We start from the raw sequence: 17,575 nt of genomic DNA, 5'->3' as shown, positions 1-17,575 counted from the left end.
AGAGCTTGAGAGGATCTGCAGAGAAGAATGGGAGAAACTCCCCAAATACAGGTGTGCCAAGCTTGTAGCTTCATGCCCAAGAAGAATCAAGGCTGTAATCGCTGCCAAAAGGTGCTTCAACAAAGTACTTAGTAAAGGGTCTGAATACTTATGTAAATGTGATATTTAAGTTGGTTAAAAAAATATATAAATTAGCAAACATTTCTGAAAACCTGTTTTTGCTTTGTCATTATGGGGTACTGTGTGTAGATTGATGAGGGGGGGAAAACAATTTAGAATAAGGCTGTAACCTAACAAAATGTAGCAAAAGTCAAGGGGTCTGAATACTTTCGAAGGCACCTTAAATTAAATACAAACTGAGTATCTCTTATTTATAACTAAATTTATTGCACACCCACGACATAATACCACAGACATTGAATAACATTATTCTTGTTGGATGTACCGACTGGAGGTAGCCAATCAAATCAAAGTTTATTTGTCACGTGCGCCGAATACAAACAGGTGTAGACGTTACAGTGAAATGCTTACTTACAGGCTCTAACAAACAGTGCAATTTCTATGTTAAAAAAACAACAACAAATATATATAAGGTATTAGGTGACCAATAGATAAGAAATAAAAACAACAGTCTCACACAGGTTAAAGATAGACATGTAGGTAAGGAACACACACAGCAAACAGCCTCACCAAAGAGTCCTTGGGCGGTGGCACTAGAGGAAAGAAGGAAAAGGGGTGATTGTTTGGTTCCTCTCTTCGGCCACTTGGTACCTCTCGCTGGCCACTTGGCTTCTTCTTATCCCCATGCTCCTTGCCAAAGTCATAGCTGCTTTTGCCATAGTCTTTTCCCTAAATCTCACACACACACACACACAAAACGTACAACAAATATTAGAAGTCACATGCCATAGTGACAAGGCTGAAATAATTGAATTCAAACTTCCTTATCAGTAAACATCAGACCTCAGTAAAGCATGACCATTGGTCAACAATGCATTCCAGATGTCCTGAAACAGAGGGAACAGCACCCAGACTCACTGGAGCAAACTTAGGTGGCTGAGGTAAGGACAGCTCCTCTCGTCCCTCTTGTTGAGGTGTCCTCCAATCTCTTTCCTTCCTCTTCCAATCAGCGATGTTGTTACTAGTGGGCCTGAATCCATCAACAGCCTAGGGACAAGAGAATTGCCTTATTGGGCAGACCCACGCACTGCTTTATCCATATACTGGATTGACTGACATGTTTGTGGTAATGTAAACTTTGATACTATAAAATGATGACCCTACAAGTAACACTTATTCCATCTGTCATACAAGGCCAAAAATGAATGTTCAAGTGAAGTGTTACCCCTTGTTGCACTTTGGCATCAACTCTTCCTCTGTGGCCTCCCAGTTCATCTGGAGATAGCAGGGTGCTCAGCTCCAGCTCTTCCTCATTCCCGTAGCCTTCAAACTTCACCCGGCAGCGTTCGCCTCTCAACCACACCAGCACCGCTGGGTAGACCAGGCCATCCTCGGAGTACACCGCACGACACCGGTAGCCCAGCCTCCACACCTGGTACACATAGTAATAAAAGCAAGCTTGAGAAAAGGAACTGAAAAGAAGTCAAGTTAACAGTGCTATCATGAATCTTTTACCATGGGTTTCTTTATTAGTCACACACCGTTGCAAAACATTTTTACACCGTAGCACGTTTTGCTACAAGAACAAAGTGTTCTCCTGATGAAGACATAAAAAGGCAGAATTCATGCTTTTTGGTTTTGGTTGAATCTCATGATTTGGAAGGGGCCATCCGCTGACCACATGCCACAATCTCAGTCTTCTGTATAGCCTAACTCAGGGATGGCCAACTTTGATGGGAGTGGGGACCACAAAAAATCTGTACGCAGTGGCTCGCAGGTCTGTGTACCCACATCCATACCCACACATGCGGTCAGAGCCGGCTCTAGCCTTTCAGGGCCCTAAGCAAAAGTTTGTTGAGAGTCGGGGAGTTTTGATTCGTTGTCTCCAAGCTTCTCTTTCGCCATCTTTTTCATCATGACATCTCTAAAGGATGAAAGAAATACAAAAGGAGTTCAGTGTTTCTCCTAGGATTTTATTCAGTAGCGTTGGCAAAGGTAGCGGGGGGAGAAGATCACTTCTGGTGACTTTTTAAAACGGACATTCTACTCAAAAATAAATTCAAATTAACACCATCTGAAATATAATTTTCCCTTTAAAACCACTATAACTTTTAGCTCAACTGATGCAGCATAGTGGCTTTAGGCCGAAGCATGGGGTTGCTCATCTGCATTTACCATTGAAAAACCCAAAGACTTTGAATGCATCAAATTCTACTTGCTACAAATATACGTTGTAAATTGTCCCTCTGACCGAAAAAAACATGTCTCTGCTAAGGCCGTTAAGGTAACCGTATTACTCTCCACACCCAGTAAAATTCCATGTGAGCATTGAGTCCCAGTAATCTTCTCTTATGCACTCTGGACATGCGTTGGTAGTACCTAACTCGCTAACAACCATTAGGTTGCTAAATGGCCTGGTACTCAGGGCTCTATTGTCCCTCTAACCACTCTGACATCAATGCAAATATAATCAGAAATCACAAACATTTATCATCAAAACAGTATTGTGCTTTTAAAAAAACTCACCCCGCTGTGATTAGTGAAAGAGGATTAACAACATGGTTGTTGTGGATGTTGTTTGAAAGCCTAACTTAACTACAAATAGACAGTGCTTCCTAAGGTGATGATTAATTCAAACACCTATACGTCTATTGGAGCTTATGCCTGCACATAGGCCTATATATGAGCCCAACCCCGATAATTATTTAATTTTTTTTAAATGGTGCTGTTATACAATACATAGCCTACCGCATATTACACACACACCAGAAAAACAAAAACAGATTTAAGATGTCTTTGGTACATATTTGGTCTAGCCTACACACACACAAAAAAAAAACGAATCGCCTTTGAGTGTGGATTGTATTATTATGCATACTGGATGGACTGGTTACGTTATGCTAAACTCCAAAACTTCCTATCCATGAATCTGGGTAAGAACATGTAGGCCTAGGCGATGCTGTAAGTTAATTGATTGTGCGGGGAGGCTTACAGAGTTACCCTACAATTATAGTGAGTTTGGATGGTATATCACCTGTCGCGCAGCACGATGCTGCATGCTCCTCAAACAGTGGTTGTTGATGTGTGGAGTGAAATAACCAGAGTAGCCTACCAGCCATGATTGAAAAACAAACTGGCCAGAAAGCAGCTATTTGAGTGCCCTAAGGATGACATGTCTTTTCCCCCCCTTGCCCATTTGATAAATGGGCCATTCTAAATCTAAACTAATTTCACATATTAGTAAAGACAAGATTAAATTGAGAATAGTCTGATGGGTGATAATGTGATCACTTGATGAGAGAACAGAGTGTGCAGCCTGTGACAAGGAACTTTCTTTGCGGCCTTCTCAAATCATCAATAGCCTATAATCACATCATTCAGCCCATATAGGTTTTGATTCTAAGACGTTCTAAAGGTTTGTATCGTTCACAACTGAAGTTGCCAAATAACTCTAAATCTAGCATACAGGACCGGTTTGAGATGATCACATTTACGCTCAACATAGCCACTTCATATGCGCCCACGCTCCGGAATGGGAAACATATTCTATTTAACTCAGCTAAGTTCAAAATCTATTCTTACTATATAAAATCATATATGATAATAATGTCATGGGACTTAAGCATATATTGTCTGCTAAATGAACAAGCCTACAGCCAATAGGATAGCGCATAGCCAGATAACATACAGTAGACCAACTCATATTCTGTCCTTTTGAAAAACACTTTCTTCATATCATAATGTTCCTTTAGATATGCCTAAAATAAATTATGGATTTATTGTGATGGTCTATATTAAATGGATTTAGACTCTTTTTTTTCATGTAAATGTTCCAAAGGTGTGCGTCAGAGGCTTGTATGCGTGGGGAGGCCTGGAGATGCTAAACGTGTTTATGTTAAATAACTTCATTTCCGTGAGACCGGCAGCCTTTTGCATGACAATAATAGGCTGACAAAATTGAATGACCGCCACAGCCCAAGCTGCCAAATGAATATAGGCTAAACACTTGAGATAATTTAGGAGTCGTTATTTGATGATTGTTCTTCTGATGAAGGTTCAGATTCAGATCAACTTGATTATCCCACAAGGGGGAAATTCATTTGGTCATGTGCTTAACAAGACAGTACATAAACACACAGAAACTACCCAATAGAATTTATTGAAAGTGCTATAGCCTACAGATTTATAGTGACAGTGCAATATGCTGAATACTGGAGGGACCAACAGACTATCCATTGTACAGCCTAATGGCTGTTGGGATAAAAGAGTCCCCATGTCTATCTGTTTTGATCTTCTTTTGAAGAAGTCTCTTTCCCCTTGTCCGGCTGCTGCTGTGACTGAGTTGAGTGAAGGGGACTTTTAGGAGGATGAGTTTTGTTTACAGGTTGGTGGCTGATTCTTGATCTTTACCAAGTATCCTTCCCGCCGTCTTGATCAAGCGCTGAAGCTTGACTTGGTCTTTCAAACATGCATATCAGACCAAAAGGACAGCACACTCTGCAGGACAGATTTATAGAGCACTGGTAGGATATGACGGTCGACATTAAAATGGTTCAATTTGCGTAAAAAAATAACAAAAAACTGTTGCAATTTCTTTATCTTTGTAACGGCATAGTCATTGAATTTCAGTTTGTCTATTTCGATTCCCAGGTATTTGCATGTGGTCACTCTATTGACTGATTCCCCATTGATCTTCGTGGGGGGGGGGTAGTGTAGTTTTGTTCCTTCTGAAATCCATTTCCATCTCTTGTTTATTTCAAGAAAGTTATATGCGCACTACTGGATGAATTTTGCCGTTTCTCTCTCAAAACCTTGAAGGGAGGCTAGGTCTAGGAGGAGGAAACCCACAACAGCGGTGTCATCTTCGTATTTAAAGAATGTGGGGTCTGAGTCAGAGGCTTGATAATCGTTTGTGTACAGTATCGGTGAAAGTACGCAACCTTGCGGGGCTCCCGTATTCACCGTTCTAGATGTAGCGATGGCGGCGTTAAACTTCACAAGGAAACTATTAATCCACTTGATCAGTAGAGAGTTGACACAAAAATTCACCAGCCTATCCACCAGTAGGGGGGGTTGGATGGTGTTAAACGCACTACTGGAGTCAATGAACACAATTTTCACTAGGCTATTTGCCTTTTCTAAATTTTCATAGATCTTGTTCAGCATAACTAGTAACGCATTATCAACACCTCTGGAGGTACGGTAGGCGTATTGGTTTGGATCTATACTGAACAAAATTATAAACGCAACAATTTCAAAGATTTTACTGGACAGTTCATATAAAGGAAATCAGTCAATTGAAAAAAATGTATTAGGCCCTGAACGATGGATTTTACATGACTGGTAATACAGATATGCATCAGCTGGTAACACATACCTTTAAAAAAAAGATAGGGGTGTGGATCAGGAAACCAGTCAGTGTCTGGCGTGACCACCATTTGACTCATGCAGCGCAACACATCTCATTCGCATAGAGTTGATCAGGCTGTTGATTGTGGCATGTGAAATGTTGTCCCACTCCTCTTCAATGCCTTTGCGAAGTTGCTGGATATTGGCGGTTGTGAACGTTGATCCAGAGCATCCCAAACATGCTCAATGGGTAACATGTCTGGTTAGTATGCAGGCCATGGAAGAACGGGGACATTTTCAGCTTCCAGGAATTGTGTACAGATCCTTGCAACATGGTGTCTTGCATTATCATGCTGAACATGAGGTGATGACGGTGGAGGAATGGCACGACAATGGGCCTCAGGATCTTGTCACGCATCGCTTTGCATTCAAATTGCCATTGATAAAATGCAATTCTGTTCGTTGTCCGTTTCTTATGCCTGCCCATACCATAACCCCACCATGGGGCACTCTGTTCCCAACATTGGCATCAGCAAACCGCTCGCCCACACAACGCCATCCACGTGGTCTGTGGGTTGAGGCCGGTTGGAGGTACTGCCAAATTCTCTAAAACGATGTTGGAGGCGGCTTATGGTAGAGAAATTAATATTACATTCTCTGTCAACAGCTCTGGTGTACATTCCTTTAGTCAGCATGCCAATTGCATGCCCCCATCAAAACTTGAGACATCTGTGGCATTGTGTTGTGTGACAAAACTGCACATTTTAAAGTGGCCTTTTGTTGTCCCCTGCACAAGGTGCACCTGTGTAATGATTATGCTGTTTAATCAGCTTCTTGATATGCCACACCTGTCAGGTGGATGGATTATCTTGGCAAAGGAGAAATGATCACTAACAGGGATTTAAACAAATTTGTGGACAACACTAAGCTTTTTTTATGCGTAATGGAACATTTCTGGGATCTTTTATTTCAGTTCATGAAACCAAAACTTTAAAATGTTGCATTTATATTTTTGTTCATCGTAGTTGGGATGAGAGACCAGAGAGAATTTGTTTAGTTATTTTTTCAAAACATTTCATAGCTACAGACGTCTGGGCTACAGGGCGCAAATCGTTATTTTCTTTTGGCCTGCTGTTTTGAAGTATTAGGACAATCAGCGACTTTTTCAACATAAGTCTGGATTTATCCCACTGTCCAGTGACAGCTGGAACAGCTTCTGGAATGGTAATGCGAGCTGGTCTGCGCATGCCTGAAGTTCCTTGCTGCTGACACCGTCTGGATCAAACGATTTCTGTGGGTTGACACGTTGAAAGCATTGCTTGACGTCATTCACTGAGCTCTGTATATCAACAGCTGGTATTTACTTTATTTGTATTTATTTAACTAGGCAAGTCAGTTAAGAACAAATTCTTATTTACAATGATGGCCTACCCCAGCCAAACCCTCCCCTAACCTGGACAACGCTGGGCCAATTGTGCGCTGCCCTATGGGACTGCCGATCACGGCCGGTTGTGATACAGCCTGGGATCGAACCTGGGTCTGCAGTGATGCCTCTAGCACCGCGATGCAGTTGCTTAGACCACGCCACCCAGGTATGCTGCCTATACTGTCCAGTGCCACTTTCTGCTGCGATGTAAAATCACATGCCAAACCTACAATAGAAACTGTTCAAATCATTTGCAAAAACAAGGTCATTTTCGACAGTCACACAATGTCTCTTAGGTTTCTAGCCTGTAATGGCTACAAAGCCTTGCCAGCCATTCCTACTGTCCTTGTCCTTAAAAAAGGTTTTCTAATTTGTCGTCTTTGTATGTTGCCTTGCACTTCTTGATTTTGCTTTTGAGTCTCCTATGAATATTTCTTTCCTCTTTACTGCCATCTGATTTAAAAACACTTTTTTTCTTGTTGAGGAGCTCTTATAATTCCGAGTTACCCACGGTTTATTATTAGAGAAGATGCTGACTTTCTTTTTGGGAATAACGAGATCCTCACAGAAACTGATGTATATTCCAGGTCATCAGCGCTATCTGTCAGGGTTGCCCAGTCAGTAGACTCAAAACAGTCCTTGAGGGCTTCAGGAGTCCAGCTTTTTAATATCCACCTTTTCAGCCTTCTCTCCTTGCAGTCACGGTTTGTAGACTGGGATGAGCTGAACCATGTTATGATCCCAACCCCTGAGATTGGGTAGTGCCTAGGAACAATACTCACCTGGGATGTTACCATAAGAGGTCCATACAGACCTCATTTTGGTTAGGACATGTAACATATTGCTGGTATGACGGTAAATGTTCAGATAGACTGCACATGTTAAAGCCTCCCATTGCACATGCTAAAGCCTCCCATGATTAGCTTTACTGCTTCAGGTAACTGTCTCAGCCTGGGATACTAGGTCATGTCTCAAGGCAGCGACTTGGGTGTCAGCAGAGGGGGATATGTAAACAAATAGTCGGACCTGATTTATTTCCCGTGGCAGGTAATATGGCCGTAGGTTAAGAGCAAGGAGTTCAACGTCTTTAGTAGAGACCTGGTGCTTGGTTGTAATATGGAATTTCCTGTTGACGAATGCACAAACTCCTCCACCTTTTCTCCTACAGGAGTTGATGTTTCGGTCGAATTCTAACCATTGTGTAGCCATCCAGCTCCACAACGGAGTCGGGATCCTGTTCCGTAAGCCTGGTCTCAGATGGACAGATCAGGCGGGATTGTCGGTACTCAGAGGTATTGGGTACAAGCCCGTAGCTCCTCAGTCTTATTCCTTACGCTTTGTACATTGCCATAGAAAATAGATGAAAGGTTTTTTTAATCGGATTCTGAATTCCTCCTTTACTACCACGCTTCCTTGGTTTAGATGCCTTTTCTTGGGAGAATGTTGATTGAGATTTCCATTGTAGTAAAGACTTGCATCACAGGGTCAGCGATTAAGCAGGACATCTTGTGTATGATATTCACGGTTGTGGATCGCTATATCTCTTGTGGGTTAGGTCGACAGCTTGTTTGGTGCGTTTCACGACAACAACAAAAGTGATTAAAACTAACAGCCATAGTACTGTTATTTGCCTCATTATTAGCCATCTGATTTAATACCACAAAAAAATGTGGTTGATTGAGGAGGATCGCAACTTTAAAACACTTTAAACAAAAAAAAAGGAGGGAAGGGATGAGCACAAATGACCATGTCTCTGCGAGAAGAGACGCAACACTAAGGCATGGAGGAGACATTCATGCGGTTTGTTTTTGTTTTAATATTGATAAACAAGGGATGAATCGTGTTTCTATTGGACAAACTCAGGTACATCCCTCCCCGCTTCGTTCCATTTCCATCGGTTTGCTTCAGTTTGATTCCTAGTAAATACACCCAAAGTCTCTTGTTGCGTATGGCTCATCCTTTTCTTCCTCTTGGGCTGGTCAGCAGCTTCAGGTAGCAGGGCACTCTGGTCCAGCTCTTCCTCATTTCCGTAGTTGTCAAACTTCACCTGCAGCGCGCACCCTCCAACCAAACCAGGGTGGCAGGGTAAACCAAGCCATTTTCTGACCACACAGACTTGCAATGGGCCTAGAGGTCGACCGATTAAATCGGCACGGCTGATTAATTAGGGCCAATTTCAAGTTTTCATAACAATCGGTAATCAGCCTTTTTGGACGCCGATTATGTTGCAATCCACGAGGAGACTGGCAGGCTGACCACCTGTTACGCGAGTGCAGCATCTAAAGGACCTTGTGGCTGCAAGGAGCCAAGTAAGTTGCTAGCTAGCATTAAACTTATCTTATAAAAAACGATCAATCTTCACATAATCACTAATTAACTACACATGGTTGATATTACTTGGTTAACTAGCTTGTCCTGCGTTGCATATAATCAAAGTGGTGCCTGCTAATTATCATCGAATCACAGCCTACTTCAACAAATGGGTGATGATTTAACAAAAGGACATTCGCAAAAAAAGCACAATCGTTGCACAAATGTACCTAACCATAAACATCAATGCCTTCCTTAAAATCAATACACAGAAGTATATATTTTTAAACATGCATATTTAGTTAAAAGAAATGCATGTTAGCAGGCAATATTAACTAGGGAAATTGTGTCACTTCTCTTGCGTTCAGTGCAAGCAGAGTCATGCGGCAGTTTTGGCCGCACCATTTCTTCCTAACAAAGACCGTAATTAATTTGCCAGAATTTTACATAATTATGATATAACATTGAAGGTTGTGCAATGTAACAGCAATATTTAGACTTAGGGATGACACCCGTTCAATAAAATACGGAACGGTTCCGAATTCACTGAAAGAATAAACGTTTTGTTTTCTAAATGATAGTTTCCAGATTTGACCATATTAATGACCAAAGGCTCATATTTCTGTGTGTTTATTATAATTAAGTCTATGATTTGATATTTGATAGAGCAGTCTGACTGAGCAGTGGTAGGCAGCAGCAGGCTCATAAGCATTCATTCAAACAGCACTTTACTGCATTTGCCAGCAGCTCTTCGCAATGCCTTATTGCACAGCGCTGTTTATGACTTCAAGCATATCAACTCCTGAGATTAGGCTGGCAATACTAAAGTGTCTATAAGAACATCCAATAGTCAAAGGTATATGAAATACAAATGGTATAGAGAGAAATAGTCGACGCCTCATAATTCCTATAATAATTACAACCTAAAACTTCTTAACTGGGAATATTGAAGACTCGTGTTAAAAGGAACCACCAGCTTTCATATGTTCTGAGCAAGGAACTTAAACGTTAGCTTTTTTACATGGCACATATTGCACTTTTACTTTCTTCTCCAACACTGTGTTTTTGCATTATTTAAACCAAATTGAACAGGTTTCATTATTTATCTGAGACTAAATTAATTTTATGTATATGAAGTTAAAATAAAAGTGTTCATTGTTCATTCAGTATTGTTGTAATTGTCATTATTACAAATATATATATATTTTATAATAATAACATTTAATTTTTAAAAAATTGTCCGATTAATAGGTATCGGATTTTTTTGGTCCTCCAATAAATCGGTATCGGCGTTTAAAAATCACAATCGGTCGACCTCTAAATGGGACCCTACCTCCCACTATTGAAAGAATCACAAAGAGTACTGTGGAAAAGCTTCATACCTACATATTCCAAAATGTGTTCATTTTCAACCTATGCCTAATTGATTACCTTTGAGTTTGCCTTTGGGTCAACTGGTCCTTTGCTTGGCACATATGATTCAGACAGTGTCTGTGGATTGTCTGCAAGCTTCTCATCCCGCTATTTTTCATCCATCTAAAAGATGAAACAATGGAGATTATTCAGGATTCCGTTTTGGAAATGTGTTTTTCTATTTGGTTTTAAGACATTCCTCCCATCATCAATTCACAAGGATGAATCTCATGACTTGGAAGGTGCCATCTGCTGACCACATCCCAAAAATCTCAAGTCTCCCGTATAGCCTAACTGATTACCTTTGAGTTTGCCCTTGGTTCAACCGGCACCTTACTCAACACATGAGATTTGGGGAGTTTTGTGTCTGTCAATTTCGGTTGGTTGTTTCCAAGCTTCTCTTTGCTCTCTTTTTCATCATTACAGCTCTAAAAGGATTAAACAAATATTACAGGAGAAAATGCAGGATTCGTTATTTGATCATTGGGGGTATGATATTTGACCCTCTAACTTTCTCGTTCATCATTATTCACAATTCATTCAGGATTAGCTGTAATCAGGGTAGCATCCACATTAATGTAGAAGTGTTTAAAAACATATTTTATTCTTATTTATATTAAAAGTAATTCCAAAATGACACAATACATTATTTACCATTCATTTTTATTGGGCACAAAATAATCTGAAAGGCAGCCAGACATGAAGGAGACATTCATGATATTTGTTTTTGGTTTTAACACGTGCCTCCCATCTTCGATTCACAAGGGGTGAATGTCATGAGTTAGAAGGGGCCATCCTCTGACCACAAAACATTTAGAGACTCAGAGACCAAATCAAAGATCATGAAAAAAAGCTTCAAGCCGACACACCCCAAAAACGTCTTCTATCCATAGACTTATTACCTTGGAGTTTGCCCTTGGGTCAACTGGTTCCAGACCTGGCACACAAGATTCGGACAGTTCTGACTCAAACAGTTTCTGTAGATCGTCGCAAAGCTTCTCACTACTCTCTTTTGCATTGTTTAAGCTCTGAAGTATGAATGAAACAAAGGAGATTCATTAGGGTGATATTCATGTACTGTTTTTCGTTTCAAGACATCACCATCAACAAAACAAGTTCTACAGGCCCTAGTTTTGTCGTACCTGGACTACTGCTCAGTCAAAGTATTGCCCCCACAAAGAGGGACATAGGCAAATTACAGTTGGCCCAGAACAGAGCAGCAGGGCTGGCCCTTAAATGTACACGGGGAGCTAACATCAATAACATGCATGTCAATCTCTCCTGGCTCGCAGTAGAGGACAGATTGACTGCATCATTACTTGTCTTTGTGAGAGGTATTAACATGTTGAAAGCACCGAGCTGTCAGTTTAAAATGCTCAGACACCCATGCATACCCCACAAGACATGCCACCAGAGGTCTCTTCACAGTCCCCAAGTCCAGAACAGACTATGGGAAACGCAAAGTACTACTGCAATTTGTAAGTCGCTCTGGACAAGAGCGTCTGCTAAATTACGTAAATGTAAATGTAAAAATGTTGTTAAGAGATAGATGAGAGGGGTTGAGTGGAGCTGAAGGGTGGGACTAAAACCAAAAAAACAAAGATAACTAATGTAAAATATATTGTGTTTGTAAAATGTATATAGTTCTGTAGGTTCAGAACTTTTGTGAAAAAGCACAGTTAAAAATATATGGCAAATAGAAATCTCCGACTTCCGACTTCAGTGTGTTCAAGACAACTGGAAACTTGGGAAAACGTGCTCCGATTGGGAAAATTTGTTTTGAACCGTCATCCAACTCGGAATTCCAAGTAGGAAACTCTGGCATCTTTCTAGAGCTCCGACTTGAAGGTCATGATTTGGCCACTTTTTTTTCCCAAGTTCCCAGTAATCTTGAAAACACAATTAGGCTTACATTAATGGTGCGTTCAAGACAACTGGCAACTCGGAAAAATACGGGGTCAAATCATGACGTCAATGATCTTAAGGTCGGAAAGTCAGAGTTCTAGTTGGCCCTCAATATTAATTACCGTATGTTAGGATAACCACAGTGAGTTCCTAGGGCGTCTTGCCATGAACCCCAGATGAAGAACGCGAGACCTGTGTATTACAAGCTGCAGGTCTACCAAAAGTACTTTTTTTTAAAGCACGCAATTCCCCCCTCATAATCAGATACCGTTCGGAAGGGGCTCGGGCAAAAGTTTAGAACGTTCACTTTCATCTGTGACTAGAGTTTCACACAGATATGAGTCCCTAAATTCGGGGCCCAGAAATACTAATGATCAAGTATAGGCTAAGCAGTCACATCTATGTGTCAATAACATAATCCGTCGATTCATCAAGGAATTGATCAACTGTTACAAAGTTGACAATGCATGACATCGTCACCAAGAGAAGAAGAACATCTATTGTATATATCAAAATGATTACAGGCGGTATCGATAGCCTATCCGAAATAGATTGTATTTGGGGACTAGTGTGCTATAATTTGATATCATCACAACTGCGCTGTTCACAGCTCAAGATAAGCCTTTCCAGTCGCTTGACAATTTATGATATAAGCCTATCAAACCTGAACTACACTACTGCAGTATCAAGTAGTGGCTGCTAATTGTCCCATTGTCTATTTGGTTGACATTCATTTAGCGTGAAACGCGTGATATCAGAATTGAGAGCAGATCAGGGAACAAATCAGCGCGACGTCTCCAAGCGTCTCCAAACCGGGCCACACTTGATACTGTGTAAAGCGCGACTAGTCTGAATCAACATCAGTCTTCGAGAGTGTAGATATTCAATTGGCCACGAAATGGCGCTCCACGCTAAGAAGAATGACGTTTTATTATATAGCCTCACTGTACATACGGCTTTCTAATCACTGTTCTGGCACTCTCATTAGGTACATGATTAAGCAAACAATTAAAGTTTTGAGCAAATATGACTATTAAAATATGTAGCCCTTGGAGTTGAACAATAACACGAGGTTTATTTAAAAGTTATATATTTATACAAATTAGTAAGCAGTCTAATTTATCCATATGGATTTCATCTGCAGAGTATCTGCATTATCTGCAGAAATGTGGCTTTTTCAGTAGAATGTGAGCGCTTGGTCTTGGTCTCATGACACAATTCAGCATGGGGCATAAGGGGGGACAATAAGAGTTGCAACTTGTTACATGTTTCAACTTGCAGTTTCCTTGCGATGCAGCACTGAGTCCACTGAGGGGCGACTCGTGGTGAGCAATCTGATGTGAAAACCCACTATTCTTTCTTACAATCACCATACTGTATAGATGGAACAGGCCTTAAAAATATAGAATTGAAAACTATTCCCGAGAGTATTGGCTAATAATAACAATGTAATAAGCATTCATAGGCCCATACAGTAAGTAGCCTTCAGTATCATGCAACATATGGATGGAAGAAGTTATAATTGAGACGAATGGAGTAGCCTAGTTTACCTGTCTGTCTGTAAGGTGAGATGTCGTAATAGATAGGATAACACAATCCACGAATAGATCCTGTGACTGCAGATGCAATTTGCCATGGTGGAACTACAAGCTAGGTATAGGTGATGAAAGTTCCAGGTAGCTGAGTTCACTGCAGAATTTCGGCCACATTCTAGAAGATAAAACGAGTTTCAGAAATAAAGGTAGGGGAGTGGATACCCCAAGAAAATGTAATTTACATTGGTTTCACTGTCTGGACGCATCTTGGTTACACAGTACAGTACTATGGGCTGCTTGCTGCGCGTGGGTTAACAAGAGGGAGGCCGGGTGCTATGGTAACAAACATGGACGGTAACAATGTATCCCTCTCTGCAAACTCCTCTGACTGCGGTGCAATCAACCAACGGACTTTGTCACGTTATTTTTGGCATTAAAAAACGGCATTAAGTTTTGTATTGAAAAATGTAATGGAACAATATATCTTATGTTAAATCAAACATACTTTCATAGATATGATCACAGTGACGACCCCGGTATGAAGAAATAGGCAGCAATGGAGAAGCTAGGGGAATTAATTCCATTGCACTCCGTAGAGGTAAACAAATTGATACAGAGCGAGGAAGGTGGGGGATTCTCTGAGACAGCCCACGTGGGTCCCCGAAATGCGTTGGCGTAAACAGCCAATGGTTGAAAAGAGTAGGGATTCCATGTGTACCAATGGACCAATCAGAAAAGTAGCGACTGAGTAGCTCCACGCCCATGACGAGAGCGGCTATAACCGTTGAGTTTCGCACGATTGTGTCAGAAACCACTGAGCCACAGACAGGAGAACTATTACAAGGACTTTGCAATTAAACAACGAGCGAGTGTACGCTGAAACACTGCAAGTTAACCTATATCGTATTGGATTACTTCATTGACAAGGACGTTCTGCAAACCTCGATTCGGGAATATACTCATTGGAGATTATCCTGGATATCTTTGTGGATTATACAATTACGGATTTCAATATGACTCTGGAAGAACTCGTTGGATGCAATATCACTGAGAAAAAGTAAGTTCCTTGTACATTTGTCGCTCACAATAGCCGAGATCTTGCTGTAACATAGTGTGCATTGAGAATAGATGGTTTGGCAGTGAACCGTGAAGCACATATAGCCTCAGTACTGAATTCACCAGGTATTAGTAGCCTATTCTCAATTGTGGTGCATAACTAACATAATTTATTTTTCTTGAAGGATGGAGACCGTGAATCAAGCACTAGAAGAACTGCTGGTGGCAGCGCAGCAACAAGACTGCCTGACTGTGGGAGTCTACGAGTCTGCAAAACTGATGAATGTGTAAGTACATTATTGACCATTCTATCCTATGATTGACCATTCCATAATATGAGTCAATGTAACATAGCTGCAAGCATGATGCGCATTGCAAGACTTTTGTCGCCATATGTATCTATATTTACAGAACAGATCATTAATGTACTATTCCCTTTCTTTCTGCAGTGATCCTGACAGTGTTGTGCTGTGTGTTCTGGCGACTGACGAGGATGTCATTCCACTGCAGATTCACTTCACGCTCATCCAAGCCTTCTGTTGCGACAACGACATCAACATACTGCGTGTCTCCGGCATGAGGCGCCTCGCTCAGGTTCTTGGCGAGCCAAGCACCGCTGACAGCAACGGCAACGAGCCCAATGATCTGCACTGCATCCTTGTCACTGTAAGTACATCCTCCTATCTTCTTATTGGGATTACATTGACCGGGCAATAGGCCTTGTGCGTAATTGTTCATTTTGAATACGTCGAAATGATCTAATATCATCACAATTTCCAAATTCAAGACATTCCTGATGACATCTCTCCCCTTTTGCCTACAGAACACCCAGTGCCAGTCTCTGAAATGCCAAGCGTTGCAGGATGTCAGCAACTACTGCGAGGAGAGCCGCTGCAAGAACCAATGGGTACCTTACCTGTCCCTGCAGGAGCGCTGAACGAATGACCCTCGCTGAGAAACGTGAAAGCGATTCAAATAAGTAAACAAGTCGTCATTCTTGAAGAATGAGAAAGGCGTTCAAGAAGGGGCATCGTCGACATGCCTGTGTTTGCCTGCCCTGGTCCGCTATCCAGTGACGGAGTTGAGCATGCGAAGGTTCCGATGGACAATGCGCATACAACCATGACGCATCTGACCCCGCTCTCTTCCTTCGCGGAAAGGAACAGTGTCGGCCGGAGTGGGGCGTAGGAACGAACTGTAGAGAAATCTCGCTGCTGTATTCCCAGCCATGTTGGAACAACCGGGGGCGGCTGCATCGCGTGGGAACGCACTTGCAGTTTCGTTATTTGAGAGGAGGGACAAAGCAACTGTATCAATGAGAATACAGACTTGAAACTGAGTTTAACCCTATGCTTTCTGAAGTGGAAGTCAGTGTGTTTATGATCAAATGCAATGTGAATGACTGCAATGCTCTACAGTTGGATGTTATGAGTAACAGTGCAATGAAGAAGTCTTCAGAGCAACAATGCCTAAGGGTTGTTATTGTGTAAAAGATATTGATAGGGTATTGTGTAAAAGATATTGATAGGGTATTGTGTAAAAGATATTGATAGGGTATTGTGGTTACACTCATAGCCAGGTGGCTGCCTGTTAAGAGGGTCAAAACAATGTAACAATGCCACAATGTAACAATGTATTCATTTATTTGACATTGACACAATGAACTAATGTATTGCTATTATTTAAGTTGAACAGAGTAATATATAACAGTGAAATGCATTGTTGAATAGAATGTTAAACCTATTTGAATAAATTATTGAACTGAAATTGAATTCTCTGAGTGCTTTATCCTATGGGAAAGGGGGCGTGCAATTATTTGCTGAGGTGTGCTTTGGGTACTGTTTCAGTGTTCTCCAACGTTGTTACTGGTAACCTAGGCCTACTGTACAGTATTGCACATACATGAACTTCACTCCAGCTGGGAATCAATCAGACAGTAATTAGTAGGCCTAACCTATTAGGTTATAGGGAACCAATTCAGAGTCTTTTATATTCACCCGTGTCCTGTCTGTAATGTACACATGGAATCAGCAACACTTCTTAAAACAGTTCCAATACTTTACTTATACTTTATACCATTACAACTATACAGCCATGAATTAACACCTGCATCAAATGTAGCCTATATATTGTTTTTCCACGGCTGGAGTTTTAAATGACACCCAGCCTAGTGCATATGAACTAATGTCTTGCTATTTCTCACCAAAATGTAGGCTTCACAACACCATTATTAAATGCAATCTTGTACTTTCATGCACATTGTTGAGATGTACTGTTTACTTCAGGCCAGACAGTAGCTTTCTGATGCTGTGATGCATCCACAGTAGCCTACAGTTTGATATCCAGAAAGCCTTCATCACTCAAACGCCATGCACGGGTAGTTGGAAGCATCTAAGGTCTAAAATTTCTAATCGGTCTACGTAAAGATTGGATCCGTTCACCTGAAACAGAGTTAGAGTTT

General features: G+C 41.2%; 2 protein-coding genes across 3 annotated transcripts; one reads left to right on the top strand and one right to left on the bottom strand.

The window, feature by feature from the left end:
* Positions 1 to 365: 365 nt before the first annotated feature.
* LOC115158080 (survival motor neuron protein-like) lies at positions 366 to 14,294 on the bottom strand. Of its 2 annotated transcripts, XR_003868617.1 has the most exons (6): positions 14,074 to 14,294; positions 11,521 to 11,646; positions 10,921 to 11,046; positions 10,637 to 10,741; positions 1,346 to 1,552; positions 368 to 1,167 (listed from the first exon to the last, which is right to left on the bottom strand). XR_003868617.1 is itself a non-coding variant. In XM_029706586.1 (4 exons), the coding sequence occupies exons 1-4, from the start codon at positions 1,915 to 1,917 to the stop codon at positions 643 to 645; spliced, it is 549 nt and encodes a 182-aa protein (XP_029562446.1). In that variant the 5' UTR covers positions 1,918 to 1,931; the 3' UTR covers positions 366 to 642. The 2 variants fall into 2 exon arrangements, 1 of the variants encoding a protein (XP_029562446.1); XM_029706586.1 differs by lacking the exons at positions 10,637 to 10,741; positions 10,921 to 11,046; positions 11,521 to 11,646; positions 14,074 to 14,294 and adding an exon at positions 1,912 to 1,931 and having other exon boundaries at positions 366 to 849; positions 1,039 to 1,167.
* Positions 14,295 to 14,845: 551 nt separating this feature from the next.
* LOC115158081 (growth arrest and DNA damage-inducible protein GADD45 beta) lies at positions 14,846 to 16,881 on the top strand. Its single transcript, XM_029706587.1, has 4 exons — positions 14,846 to 15,115; positions 15,300 to 15,401; positions 15,564 to 15,780; positions 15,938 to 16,881. The coding sequence occupies exons 1-4, from the start codon at positions 15,072 to 15,074 to the stop codon at positions 16,049 to 16,051; spliced, it is 477 nt and encodes a 158-aa protein (XP_029562447.1). The 5' UTR covers positions 14,846 to 15,071; the 3' UTR covers positions 16,052 to 16,881.
* Positions 16,882 to 17,575: the final 694 nt, after the last annotated feature.

Source organism: Salmo trutta, chromosome 22 (genome assembly GCF_901001165.1).
Source record: "Salmo trutta chromosome 22, fSalTru1.1, whole genome shotgun sequence".
NCBI lineage: Eukaryota > Metazoa > Chordata > Actinopteri > Salmoniformes > Salmonidae > Salmo > Salmo trutta.
This window is presented reverse-complemented; position numbering and strand designations above follow the sequence as displayed.